The sequence below is a fragment of the Podarcis filfolensis genome, assembly GCF_964270895.1.
Source record: "Podarcis filfolensis genome assembly, chromosome: 2".
In the NCBI taxonomy this organism is placed as follows: Eukaryota; Metazoa; Chordata; class Lepidosauria; order Squamata; family Lacertidae; genus Podarcis; species Podarcis filfolensis.
In genome coordinates, this window is record NC_139605.1 from 17,537,526 (window position 1) to 17,551,765 (window position 14,240).

General features: G+C 44.0%; 2 protein-coding genes across 4 annotated transcripts in view; one reads left to right on the plus strand and one right to left on the minus strand.

Annotated features, from left to right (window-relative positions):
* LOC310756890 (zinc finger protein RFP-like) lies at positions 1-13,380 on the minus strand. Its single transcript, XM_083601810.1, has 8 exons — positions 13,314-13,380; positions 11,971-12,427; positions 10,230-10,325; positions 8,749-8,979; positions 5,653-5,675; positions 3,935-4,053; positions 2,771-2,827; positions 1-1,153 (listed from the first exon to the last, which is right to left on the minus strand). The coding sequence occupies exons 2-8, from the start codon at positions 12,388-12,390 to the stop codon at positions 636-638; spliced, it is 1,464 nt and encodes a 487-aa protein (XP_083457936.1). The 5' UTR covers positions 12,391-12,427; positions 13,314-13,380; the 3' UTR covers positions 1-635.
* The window catches only part of LOC310756923 (zinc finger protein RFP-like), a 15,983-nt gene continuing 14,798 nt past the window's right edge, over positions 13,056-14,240 (plus strand). Inside the window, exon 1 of one of the 3 annotated variants that reach the window (XM_083601868.1) lies at positions 13,056-13,166. The gene's annotated coding sequence lies outside the window, so the exon portion shown is untranslated. Of the gene's footprint in view, positions 13,167-14,087; position 14,240 lie in introns of those variants that run through there. The other 2 variants (XM_083601869.1, XM_083601866.1) reach the window with 2 other exon arrangements.

Sequence of the window (14,240 nt, forward strand, 5' to 3'; positions counted from 1 at the left end):
TTAAAAGGAATTTTTAATAACTTTATTGGCGGATTAATGAAATGAGTGAAAGACTCCAATGGCGACAATCACGACATCAAATCACAGGTTTCTTAAACGTTAAAAGCTAAAGAAAAAAACCTGAGGAGTTACATGCTAATAAATAGTGTGGTTAATATAAACTAAGAATCAAAACCAGACAAAATATGGCCTTGCATTTAGCATGCAAGTTTTTAAAACTGCAAAATGTTGAGTGAGGGAAGCTGATGATTATGAGAATCACAAAATGCGGTGGAGGATTTAACCCTTTCCACCTTTGCTTTGGTCCCAAGGATAATCCCTCTGAAGCTGCTACTTGCGTTGGGAGGAAATTCCCCATTGGCACCACCAAGAGGGTGCAAAATTAAAGAAACCGTATTTGCAATATTATAGTGCTTCTTTGCTGTACTGAATTATAAAGCTATCATCTGCACAGTCAAACCAAAACACTTTGGTCCTTTGCTGAAGGGGAATGTGGGACAGCAGCCTGGGATGGAAGCAGACTTCCAAAGACAATGTGCACAGAAATGATATCCGCTGCTCTTTGGGACTAATACCTGGACTCGTCTGAGCAGCCAGGCAAGGCAAGGCAAAGCAAAGGCCAAGAACCATGTGTTTTAAGAGCACAGCTGGAGGGGAGCTGATGAATCGACAATCCGGAAAAAGGGGAAAACTTCCTCCCCTTCAAAATCAATTGATTGGAAAATAAAGAGGCGGGTCTTATCTTCAGCATCATAAAAAGCCACAGTCCCTGCTTCATAGTTTAAAGAAACTTGGATCTCTACTGGATCCTCTTCTGGCTCCAAAACGGTAGGAGGTGAAGTCAGAGCTTTGTACTGATCATAACTAAAGCCCATCGCCCAGATCCCTTCGTCAGGTTCAAAATCAATTTCTCTATCCCTCTCCACAGACTCACTGGCTACGCCCACAGCCCAGTGGTCAACATCCTCGACATCTACTGTCCAATAATGTTTCCCAGAGCTGAATCCCTGCGTTCCAAGCACACAGCGGGCGTATTCAAACCTCTTTGGGTTGTAGGGGTAGTCCTGGCGGACATCTCCCCACCGTACTGATTTTCCATCTGAAGACACAATATACCGGGGATGGGCTGTTTCTGGATCCAACACCACATTTTCTGAAAGAGAACAGGAAGCAGAGCAAGACAAAGGCTTAACAGAATTGGTTACTTCCGTAAGGTAGTGTACTGAGCTCGCAATTGCATGCATTCTTTAGAAGGGGAGATATGCAGAACCAATTAGGCCAATACATACAACCAAGGGACACGGGTGGCGCTGTGGGTTAAACCACAAAGCCTAGAACTTGGCAATCAGAAGGTCGGCGGTTCGAATCCCTGCAACGGGGTGAGCTCCCGTTGCTCGGTCCCTGATCCTGCCAACCTAGCAGTTCGAAAGCACATCAAAGTGCAAGTAGATAAATAGGTACTGCTCCGGCGGGAAGGAAAACGGCGTTTCCGTGCGCTGCTCTGGTTCGCCAGAAGTGGCTTAGTCATGCTGGCCACATGACCCAGAAGCTGTACGCCGGCTCCCTCGGCTAATAAAGCGAGATGAGCGCTGCAACCCCAGAGTCGCCCACGACTGGACCTAATGGTCAGGGGTCCCTTTACATACAACAAAATTTGCATGGCGAGAATACAGGGGCACATGCAGGGTGAGAGTTGAAAGCAGGAGGCTGCGTATGCAGAAATGAAGATTGAATTTACATTTGCTGCTTCACCCACTTCTGCCTCTGGCAGGGGCAAAACTAGGATTTATTTCACCCGGGTCAAAGGCTCAGTTTGCCTGGGAGGCTGGGAGTCTCAATGGTGCCCCTCTGAAGTCTTCATCTCAGGCAAAAACCCTGGCTAGCCCCCCTGTAGCTATGGCTCTGTTTCTGGCACCACCCAGCATGGCCTGTGGTCCTTCGAAGGCTATCTTGAGAGACAGCCTTCTCTCAAGGCTGGATTGTTTTTGTATGCAACAACAGCAGCAACAAGGATGCTGATTGCTAAGGGGTGGAAAGGAGATAAAATTCCATCAAAAGAGGAGTGGCAAGCAAAACGGCTTGAATAAATGGAACTAGTGAAAATGATGGAAAAGATCAGGGATCAACCGACCCAAAAGTTTAAAAAGGAATGGGAGATTTATGGACAATATTTAAAACTTTCGATGCTTTGAACAACTCTCGGAACTGCGTAAGGCATATAATACAGGCTATATTTATTGAAAAATAAAGGAAAGTAACAAGGAAACAAAGAACCCACATCAAGGAGGTCGGAAGTCAACGGCTGAAATCTTTCGTGTCTTTGCATTGTACTGTTTTATTTTATTTTATTTTATTTTTGTTATTTGTGAGTTATGTGCTGTGTGTTATTTTATTGGGGGTTTTTTGTGTGTGTGCAGCTTATAAACCAATAAAAATTGATTTTTATTATTATTATTTTTTAGGAAGGCTGTCTTGAAGAGAATGTGGCCCTTGAGCTGGAAAATGGTTAATGTAACCTTTTCCACAACACCATTTCCCCCAATCTAAGTCCCCCTTAAGCTATTTATTTGCTGGGGGGAGTTGGTTTAGACTGGAGTAACAGTACAGGGACTAACTTGATTCCGCTGCCCCTCAGCACTGCTGCCAGGGCCTCAGTCCAGTTTGATCTCCCCCTGCAGCAGCTTATATCTGAAGACAGAAAGGACAGGACATCAAATGCTGGAACTCTCCAACATCTGGCCTGTTTTGCTCTCCAGAACTAGCAGCTTACCTCTTATCCATTTTGATTTGACTGTGTTGGACTGAGAGCAGTTGGACTCAGAACCGTCTAGGAGAAAAGAGAGCAAGGTAAAACGTCCATCATAAGGCTAACAAAAGGAACCTTGTAGCCTGTTTAACCATGCAGCAAAATGAAGCATTGTTGTTAACTACAATAATTATCGACTAATGCATGACTCATGTTCCTATGGCTAACTGACAAATGAACAACATCTCTGATACGATGAATGATTCTGTTAAAAGCAAGGGCAGCTGTAGTGGTAAGAATGATAAACAGGATGAATTCTGGGTAGCCAGGAAGAAGAGATGGGGCACATGCCACACACTTTGGGTAGCAAAGAGCGAACGCCCTTTCCCCCATACTTAAGGTGCACAACTTGCATAATGGCGACTCGATAGCAAGAGACAAGAATGGGGAACTGGCCAGATTGTTCTCTCCTCCACCCCATCACGAGCCAGATTTGACAACCCCCTGATGTCATAATGATGTCAGGTGACCCTTTCCCCCCTCCTCCCACTTCATGGGTCTAACAGAGAGCTTTGCAAGGGGCTTCACTAGGCCAGACTCTCAGCTAATCACCAGGCCTTGCAAGGTGCTCAGCAAAACCCTCTGCAAGACCAAAGTATCAGCTGATAGGTCCCGCCCCCCCCCCGAGTTCTTTGCACAGGGCTTCTCAGGCACTGCTGATTAGCTTACAAAGCCCCTTTCGACTGAGCCTGGTCATTACCTGCCCTGCTCCTGATGGCGGGTGCAGGGCAGATGTGCAGGGCATAGCCAACTTGGCTTGCAGTCCAGATGTGGAGGCCTGGCGCAGGAGATTGGACAAGATGACCCTTATGATCCCTTCCAACTCTACAATTCTATTAGTTCTATCTATAATCAGAGTGGTCCAAGGTCGCTTAATGGGTCTTATGCCTGAATGGAGCCTCGACACTAGTCGTCCCTGGTCTTAGCCAGACCTTTTATCTAAGCCATCAAACCACACTAGCACAAAGTCACTCTCTTTTTCTAATAACGAGCACCATGGGGGAGAATCTATGGCTGCTCGCATCACCCTGCTACGCTTCTCTTAAAGGTAGAATGCTGCTGACCATAAGGAGTGTGGCACCTCATGTTTCATCCCTGCAATCCGATTTAGGGTTCTCTTTTACAAACCTCTGACTCTCCTCAGAGAACTCGTCAAAGATGCACTTTCTTGAGAGAATTTCCTCAGCCTTTCTTTCATGTCTGCAGAAGCAGGAGTAGCTGGAAACTGAAATTTCTCTGTCTCGCATCTAGTGGGAGAAAGTGAGATATTCAAAGGACCACCCTCAATCTAGTTGTACAGTCCCTTATTTTAACTGCCACCTTTTTTGCTTCACAAAGGCTCGCTTGCAGCTTCATCCACCACTTGATAGCATATGGGTGCTACGATGGTAAAAAGTTTAAATTCGGCCTCATAGTTAATGGCATAACGGTGAATGCTGAAGTGTAGGAGCCTTATAGCCGTGGCCCCTTCAGCAAGCTTTAGAGTTCTCCAGAAATCTTTGGCCATTTCTAGATTACCTGCTTACATACATGCCGATTTGCTTCAAAGGAGATTGGATGACATTGGCTATTTAATGAGCATTCATCCTGATTCGTTTACAGGGAAGTGAAGTCAAAGCAAGCATCACCCCATACTTTGCAGTACATCTACCTGTCCTTATCTCAAAAGAAAGTCTGATTTTGAGGAGGTAGCTACATTGTGCAAAACCTTCCAATCAAATTGCCGGTATGTGACTGAATCCCACCCTACAGTAGCATCAGTCTGGAAACACCTTTAATCAAGCTAGAGGTTATGCTAAGTGACGGATTGGGCACCGGGAGAAAGGGGAGCAGGCAAGGAAAAACAAAGCACAAAAATTGTGCTGGATCTTGTAGTCATGTCGACTGAGGTCAGCTTAGATAGTGAACTAGGTAGACAACTGATTATTTATCCCAGAATCCTAGGTGTAGCCGTACCTGCTATCTGTTGCACCAAGGTGGAGACTGCAGGCTGAATAAGGTCTCTACTTTGTGCCAAAGGGATCAGGTTACATACCTAGGATTCTGGGATGAAATAGTGATGGACTCAGCTATACAGCTGCATATAAAACATTTTAAGTGTGTTGTAAAGTGCAATATACAAATGTGACACTAGATGGTGACAGTGAGCTATGGCAAATTCAATGTATTTTTCAAAAAATAATAATTTTTTTAAAAATGTGTGTGTGGATTCCATCATGGCGTCTTTACCTAGTTCAACATCCAAAATTTTAATCCCTGTTTTTGCTAACACAAAGGCACCACTTTTCTTTTTTACTTCTGTGCTCCGCCTAAAAAGGAATCCTGAGTTGCGTGCCAAGGGCTGTCTATCCTGATATGATGAGACAGAGGTCTCAAGAGTGACATTAGGTTCCCCAAGCCTGGGGATCCCCTAAACCAGACAAACTTCTGCCCTGCCATTGCATGTAGCTGTTGAAAACAGAGAGCACTCAGGTTTGCTGGGAGATGGGGATGAACGACTCAGTGTCATCGCAAAAGAGATCAAAGTCTGGATCCTCTCTCTAGGCTAGGCTCTATGCATTTAGTTTTACTAATCAGGACTCCCTTGTCAAACCCAATTTAAGACCTATCACAATAAAATAAGAGAGTGGTGTATTCAAAATTATAGGGGAGTGGGACTGAGGGCAGGAAGGCCCTTAATGAAACCCCAAAGCCCTGCCCCACTGACTCGCCCATTTTAACCCAATGATGGTTCCCTGCAGCCTTAAAACAGTAGCTAAGAGGCGATTAAAAGGGTAGTTGGGGAGGCGAGAGGGGGCCCCAAGTAAGTCAAGCATTGTTATAAAGCAAAAGCAGAAGGTAGGTACCTGTCCAGTATGCTTCCAATACCCTAGAAGTGAAAAGAGCAAAGACAAATTAGCTACATTTTGCACACGGTGTAATTTCAATTTAATGGGTGACATCCAATGTTAATAATACTCAAAGCCATTGGTTTCAATGGGTCTGCTCAGAGTATGACTTTGCTGGACGCCAACAAGTTATCATCATCATCATCATCATCATCATCATATCTCTCTCTCTCTCTCTCTCTATATATATATATTAGAACAATTGTTTCTCTCTTTGCTATGTTTCAATGCCCTTTTATTGATTTTATACTGCTTCGTGCGGCTTTGTATTAACTTCTGTGCTAGGCTGCTACTGCCTCAATTGTTTTATCCGATTATATTTGTTTTTAATTTATTTTAAGTTGTGAACTGTGTAGAATGTAGAGTCATACCTCGGGTTACAGACGCTTCAGGTTGTGTGTTTTCGGGTTGCACACCGCACCAAACCCGGAAGTACCGGAACGGGTTACTTCTGGGTTTTGGAGCTTTGCGCATGCGCAGAAGCACCAAATCGTGACCCACGTGTGCGCAGATGTGGCGCGGCGGGTTGCAAATGTGCCTCCCGCACAGATCACATTCGCTACCCGAGCGTCCACTGTAGTTAATTGGGTGGTATGTAGTTACAGAAAAATGGATGAACGAACCAGTTTTGAGCCTCTTTCCCACTGTGCCTGTGTGAAAGACAAAAATGTTCTTGTTATCAGATTTCTTAAACCCTGTGATTGTCGTGCAGGAAGGTGGATTTACAATTGTACTTCATCCTACTCCTGTTATGGTTCTCTCGTCACCTTCTAACAGATGTCTTCCATGAAGCTGTTTTAGTCCTCCAGATATCCTTTTGTTTCAAACGGGTCTATAGATTTGACAATGGCATCTTTCACATCCTAGTCTCTTCCCCTTGCACAGAAGTGTCTCTTTGGCCACTCACGAAAGGGTGAGACTTCCTTGCCTGCTTCCTGCTAATTTTGCACAACTGTGAGGAAGGATCCACTGCATGGCCATTTCCTTAATTATCTCTGCCCACCTCCCTTTCCTAGTGTCAAGAGAAAGCTGGGTCAATTTCACCAGCGTACTTGGCTCTCCAATTGTAAACTTACCCTACGTAACTTCACAATGGAGAACTGTGGTCACAAGCACACTATACATTAAAGCACAAGGCTTCAACCAAAGAATCCTAGAAACTGTAAGCTAGTTTCTCCCCTATGGCATATCTAGCTAAACCTAAAAGTCCCTAAGCACCGGAGGGCCTTTGGCTGATGTCATGGCCTCCCCTCAGCTGTCCTTGAAGGCGGATACAGGAAGATTGCTTATCTGGAGAGGCAGTGCCCTGTGACTGTGGACAAACAGAAACAACAGAGCATGTGCTTCTCCAGTGTCTTTATTATAGACATTCATACTAGCCTCATCTTACCAACGCTGCATAAGTACCCAGGGCACACAGGACAATTCTGTACCTCCCTACTTTCAGGTACCAACCCTGCTACAACATACGTTGCCAGATTCTGCACGGCAGCACTCAAAATTTGCTGGATGACCTGTGCTACAAACTAGATATAATGGGCACTCTTATTAAGAGTGCTCTGTAGACTGATAGGTATAGTCTCACACTCTTTCACTCTTGTCTAATGTTCCTAACCCTTCTTTTAGATTTTCTTAGCTTCTTTTGGATTCTTATAGACTTTTAAAATATATTTTCTGCTTTAACTCATTTTAGTTTTGGGGTTTTTTAAAGGTTTTGAACAATTGTATCCCACCCTCCTTATGCTGGCCTACGACCGTAATAAAGATTTGTTGTTGTTGTAAGCTAGTTTATGGTGCTTGAGACTGTAACTCTGCTACAGTTCCTAGGACTATTTAGACAGAGCCATGCACTTTCAAATGCATTGTATGGATGTGACCACAGAAAGGGAGAGGGGTGGCTGGTTCTCCAAACTAACACTCCACCGGGATTCAGAGTCTGCGTATTGCCTGATATGCAGGCTACTATGAGTTCTCTCATAAACGCATGAAACAACTAAAGCAAAATCTATATAATATGAAAAATTATTTAACTCTACTAACAGAGAATATTCATTTTTCTCACATGTGCATGAGAATTTCTTTAGGTTTGATTGTTTTCTAATACCATCTTTCTTCCAACATATACTTATCCCCTGTATGACTTCTTTGATGGACTGTGAGATTGGCTCTCACTGAACTTCTTCCCACATTCTCAGCACTGTTGTGGCTTCTCCCATGGATGAATTCTTAGATTGGAAGTGAGATGGGGGCTCAGAATGAAGCTTTTTCTACATTCCAACTAGTGATACAGTTTCTCCCCTGTACTAATTTTTTGATGGAAAGTGAGACTCATCTTGGAATTGAAGCTCTTTCCACATTCTAAGGATTTAAAATGGTTCCTCCCTACTATGAGTTCTTTCATGTGAAGTGAGACTTCTCATATGAGTGAAGCTGTTTCCACATTCTAAGCAAGGATATGGTTTCTCCCCTGTATGGATTCTTTGATGGGAAAGATTAGAACTGCTGAATTTACATGGTTTAGCGTTCCATCAATTACCTCATTCATTTCAGTCTGCTTTACATACCTGGATTTGCATTCTATGCTTGTATATAAAGGGTAGGAATAAAGTGATAATCAATTACAAAATAATTTGACAGTCACATGTCCACTAGCTTCTTTGGCTTCAAAAAACATGGGATTCAATCCAACGCTATAGTCGATCTACCCTTTGCCGTTTTTCAAGAGACTTGGGACTTTGAAAGTGGTTGCAACTCCAACTCATTCTGAGAATGATGAGGGATGCATACTCAATGAGAACAACTTACTTGGAAAAAAATCAACCATTGGTGGCCATTTTTCTTATTAAACCATTGCTTATCACACATGCAGTGAGCTGCTGGCCAGCTGCCTCTGCCAACCAATTTGTGCTGGCTATGAATCAATATTGGATTAGAATACCAGCTCCAAAAAATCTTTTGCCGATTGGCCACCCTTACCTGCCATCTCACCAATCAAGTCACCGATGCAGGATATTTCTGTCATGAATACATTCTGGTTCAGAATACTAGACCTACCTCCAAGAATTCATCTGGTGATTGAGTGCCCTTCTTTTCTATATCACCAATCAGATCGTTGATGTAGAATATTTCATCCTCAAATTTGTTTGCATAATCATTTCTTCTCTTCTCAATCTCCCTTTTTATGTCTTCCAACCTGGCCAGCTGGCGTTGCTCTTGTTCCTCCAAAAACTGCCGCTGTTGTTGGAATTCAGACACAATCTCCCCCCTCTTGGCTTCTGTCTCTTTCTACAATGGAGAGATACAAATGACAATGGGATGTTCTAATAGATTGCCCAATCCAGATCCTAATAATATCACATTAGAATATATATCACATACTCAGTGGGGGCTTTTCCTAGAAAAATAGGTGCTGGTACTCACCGTGAAATTGTTATAGCAAGTGTCACACTTTTTAACAACAACAAAAAGATGTGCTGGTACTGCGTATCCCCTGGAAAAAAGCACTGCACGTAATTGGAATTAAATTGATTAACATCTCATTCAGGTGTTCACATCAAATGTTAAGAAAACATATGAGAGTGTTAAATGAACACACCAGCCATTCACTGAACAGAAACTAAAATGGGATACAGGATACAGGATAACATTAAAATATTTCAACTCCTGTGACTGTATTTTTTAAACTGTTTTCAATCATGAATTTTAAATTGTTTTAAACCAACCTGGGGCCTGCTGGTGAAGAGTAAAAAAAAAAAGTCGTTATCATCACATGGTACAAAAAGGTATTAACACAGGCACCATGCAAACCTATTCCACAAATTGGGGGCCACCAGCAAAAAAAGCCCTTTCTCTGTCGCCCTCCATGCTTCAGAATGAGGGGGCATTTGGGAAAGTTGGTTTCAGTGCCAAACCCAGGCCTAAAGTGAAATGGATCCAGAAAATCTGTTTCACCCATAAATCTTGACTTGAAAGCAGCCTCAAACATATTCCAACTTCATGATCACAACAACATCAAGGCACTTATCTAGTCCTTTCCCCTTCCTTGATACTACAGTAATGTAAAATATAACATAGGTCAGGAGAATGTGGATCCTTATCAAATCACACTCCCAATGTACACAGATCCTTGCTCTCAAATGACAACATTGCCAGTGGTGATCAGCTCACTGTAGACAGGCCTTAAAAGGAGGAGTTATGCACATGGGTAGGCGAACTAAGGCTCGGGGGCCGGATCCATCCCAATCGCCTTCTAAATCCAGCCCATGGACGGTCCGGGTATCAGCGTATTTTAACATGAGTAGCATGTGTCCTTTTATTTAAAATGCACCTCTGGGCTATTTGCGGGGCCTCTCTGGTGTTTTTACATGAGTAGAATGTGTACTTTTATTTAAAATGCATCTCTGGATTATTTGTGGGGCATAGGAATTTGTTCACCCCCCTCAAAATATAGTCCGGCCCCCCACAAGGTCTGAGGGACAGTGGACAGGCCCCCTGCTAAAAAAGTTTGCTGACCCCTGAGTTATGCCAATTCTTACCAATAGCTCCTGGCACGGCTTCTCACCATTTGATTTAACCGACAGAATCTTGTTTCTTTCTTTTTTCAGTTCCTTTAGATGTCCAAGTAGTATACCCTAAGGACAGATAATGGATGATATGGTAGATTTAAAAGTTTCTGCAGACTGATAATGTTTTATTTACAACAAGCAGCAGACTTGAAAATGTTTATAGGATGGGACAGGGGGAGCCTGCAGCTGACCAGAAGTTGTTGGGCTCTCAACTTCCATCAGCTGCTACAGTGGCACAGCTTGGCACAGGTCCCAGGAAAGTGGCCAAAACAAAACACGCCCACTGTTGTAAACAAAAATTGCCCTTTTCCCTTATGGGGTATCCAAGAGCCCGTATAGAGTCCTTACATAGGTTCCCTATTGGTAGGAGAGAATAACAGAGGCCAACCAGAAAATATTGAGAAGCAAAGCAGCTAGTAAGCCTGATCTTTATTAAAGCTGTTGCAACAGGGTGCTCCCCTCACCCGCAGGAGAGAGGAGGAACCCAGAAAAATGGCGCGCAAGGCCTTATAAAGACTTTTGAAATTGCCACCCTGTAGATCAAGACCACCCCCAGAAACATCATACATACATCACAGAAGGGGTGTAACCTAAGACCACCCCTCAGATACATCACACCTACATCACAGAAAAGGCGGTCTAAAACAGAAATTTTGAATGTTGTTTTTCTCCTGTCGTTTATCTCATGTCTGGCAGGTTACTTGATTGGATTTCCTGGAGAGCCTGGCTAGTCTTTTCTAATGATAAATACTTAGTTCCTGGACCAAGTCACAGGCTCACACCCTATTCAAACACAGACATACCCTTAAGAGGATTTGTGAAGGAAAAGACAATGGGGAGGCTTTTCCATTTTCCTTTGACCTTGCAGAGAAAACATTTGGTCAGTTTGGGAATCAAAATGGTTCCAGGTCGGTCTTCCTGTGCTGATCTATGTATGTGCTTGGTTGGTACACTTATGAACATTGCCATATGTCTAAGACCATAAAATTCCTATCACAGGATCCACCCAGGCTCTTTTACAGAATCTGGATTTTACAAATTTTTGGCATTATTAAAAAAAATATAGCACTTCATGTGGCAACCTGTGAAAAAAATCTAAAAAACAAAAAGGCAACCATTTCACTATAAATGTTATGCACAAGGAAGACCCCAAGACAGAAACAGCTGTGGCTGCTTAAGACAGGAATTGCCAACCTTTGGGGGCCAATTGACACCTTGGAATTTTGAGGGGAAATTCCTGTAAACCCGTCACAAAATGGCTGCCACACTTGAAAGAGGCTGGCCCACAAAATGGTGGTGAGGCTGCCCATTATTGAGGGCGAAGGGTGGGTCTCTGGAAGTATCAAACATCAACCTTTGCAGAGAGCTCTGTGAACCACTATCACACTTCAAACAGAATTGGCACAATGTGGTTTGAAACTAACCCTGATTGTAGATTTAAAACACCAGCTCTGAAAAGGGTAGGAGAAATATACCAAGTGAGGTGTTCACCTTCTATATCTGGAGAGGCTACTCACCTGTGACCCTCAAGGTGCTGCTACCCTACAACTCCCATCACCCTTGCCTGGGTTTAATGGGAGCTGGGCTCAAAACACCTGGAGGACCACAAGTTCCCTGTCTCTGTTCTATATCGTGGTTAGATTAGAGATATCACAACTGCACCGGGCATACACATGCAATTGCATTCTTTGCTAAAATGCACCGTCATTACCTTGTAATCTGCAGCAGCTCTTTCTGGGGAAATAACACGGTGGTTTCTGTGAGCCTTGGATCTCTCACAGAACATGCAAATAAGGGCATTTTCTGTTGCGCAGAACAGACTCAGAGGCTTCTTGTGCTCCCTGCACATTTTCTCCCTTCCTGGACTTTGCTCCTGTTGCAGACGGAGCTGCTTAGCCGCTTCCACCATGTTCGCCAGGCGCCGGTTGGGTTTCAAGCTTTGCCAGGAAGCGGCTCTTCTGCAATCCGGGCAGCAAATGGAAGCTCCTGATCTTTTCCAATACTTTGTGATGCAGGCTCGGCAAAAGTCGTGCTGGCACTCCGTGATCATAACTGGATCCTTGAAGTAATCCAGACAAATGGAACAAGTGACTTCGTCCTGAAGGTGTTTTGCTGGATCTGCGGTAGCCATGATCGCCCAAGAAGCAGCAGCAGCCGTTTTCCGAGAGCTGGAGGAGAATAGGCAAGCTCAGTTTCGCTTTCGTGTTCCTGCAATCGGGCGTTTCGTTTCTTCCCAGGCAGAAAGCCTGGGAGAAGAGGAAGGAGTACTTTTATGTTGAGGCACTGACGCGGGAAATGGTGGATAGCCTCTTGCTACTTTTGACCCTAGTTAGCAGATTACTAATTAACTCAAAAGTATGAAATCGCTTTATTGGGTCACAGCTGCTGGCCAGGCTTCATTCAATACTCCTCTCTTGCAAGATGCAGCCCAAACACTTTCTCTTTTTTAAGTATCCAGCCCTCATTGTGGTGGTGGTGAAGGAAAGAAAATGCAAGGGTTGCTTAGCAGCTTCGTTATACATCTTTAAGGCAAACACAGGCCTTTCAAACTTTGTGTTTGCTACTATTGTTATAAGAAAAACTGCTCTTTCCTTTCTGGGGTATTTCAGGAGCCCATATAGAGGGTTTCCTATTGGCAGGAGAAAAATAACAGTATTTTGAGAAGCAAAGCGGCTAGTAAACCTGATCTTTATTTAAGGAACTGTTGCAACAGGGTCCCTCCCAACAGGGAGAACCCTGAACAATAACTTTTGAAATTGGCCACCCTGTAGCCCAAGACCACCACCCCAAAACATAATATATACATTACAGAAGGAGACCATCTACAGCAGAAATCCTGTCTCCCAGGATACCTCATCATGGTCACTGATTGCATGACCTGGGCAGCCTGGCCATTCTTTCGTGATGGTAAACACTTTTATTTTTTAAAAGTTTTACTGAGTTTTACAATTTTATACTCGCCATAATCCATATATATATATATATATATATATATATATATATATACACACACACTTAAATTAATAAGTTTTAGAAACAAGCACGTGTGCTAACCTTGAAAAGGGTTTCTAAATGCGCTCTGGAGCCAGCATGTTGAATGGGTGTGCAAGTTTCTGCAGAGCTGTTTCTAAGCATCCGGTTCGTGCGAGTCTTCTCTCTGCAACTGTGTTTTGGGATTGCGGTGCAAATCCGAAATGCAGTGGTGGTTTGGCTTTAACAAAATCAAGAGGATTCCTCCATTTCCTTGAGAAGAAGATTGAGAAGCAGTGTGGTATAGCGGTTAGTGTCGCACTAGGACCTGGGGGAAACCAGACCCGCTGCAATTGTGAAGCTCCCCCTTCTGGACTCTGGCATGGTCTTTTTCTTTTTTTGCTAAATACCCAGAGCCCCCAGGACACTACAATTCATTCCGCAGCCTTCTCAAGCTCCTGCGCCTTTAAGTGTTTCCAGGCAGGCAGGAAAAGTATTTGCCAGCATTGTATATCCAGGGTGGGGTAAAATGCACCCGAACATCCCCCCCACGCCTCTTACACACATTTATTTCTTTAAATTATTTCAGGAGAACCTTGCAAAGCAGTGGGCATAAAATTGCTGCAAGCAACACCAATTTAGAAATCATAATAATCAGAAAACAGCTGTTTGCTTTCTTCTCCCTTAAGGAAACCACCTGGGGGTAGCTGGAAGAGACAACCTCTGGGAGCTGCCTATGGCAGCAAACCAAACTCATGTCCTTATTTCCAGTTTTTTAAAGGCCCCGCTCCCTTTTTCTGTTGGTTTGTTATAATCCAGATGGGTGCCTTATAGGAGAGCTGACGCAGCCGGCAGAGATTGGGAGCGCTGTGCGGGGCGGAGTTAGGCCGCTGCTGGGCTCTCTCCTTAGGCCGGGCCGGGTCGGGCTTTTGCCTTGCAGGTTGGCTGATGATTCCCGGGGGTCGGACGCTGCATTTTGGCAGGCGAGAGCAAGAGGGGAGCAGAGCGAGG

Excerpts from the sequence above, each read along its gene's own strand:
- LOC310756890 (XM_083601810.1), bottom strand. The coding sequence starts at position 12,390 with ATGGCTACCGCAGATCCAGCAAAACACCTTCAGGACGAAGTCACTTGT. Across the intron at positions 4,054-5,652 it reads ATTGGAAGCATACTGGACAG|ATGCGAGACAGAGAAATTTC; the intron begins GTACCTACCTTC and ends TTCTCCCACTAG. Across the intron at positions 2,828-3,934 it reads TTCTCTGAGGAGAGTCAGAG|ACGGTTCTGAGTCCAACTGC; the intron begins GTTTGTAAAAGA and ends CTTTTCTCCTAG.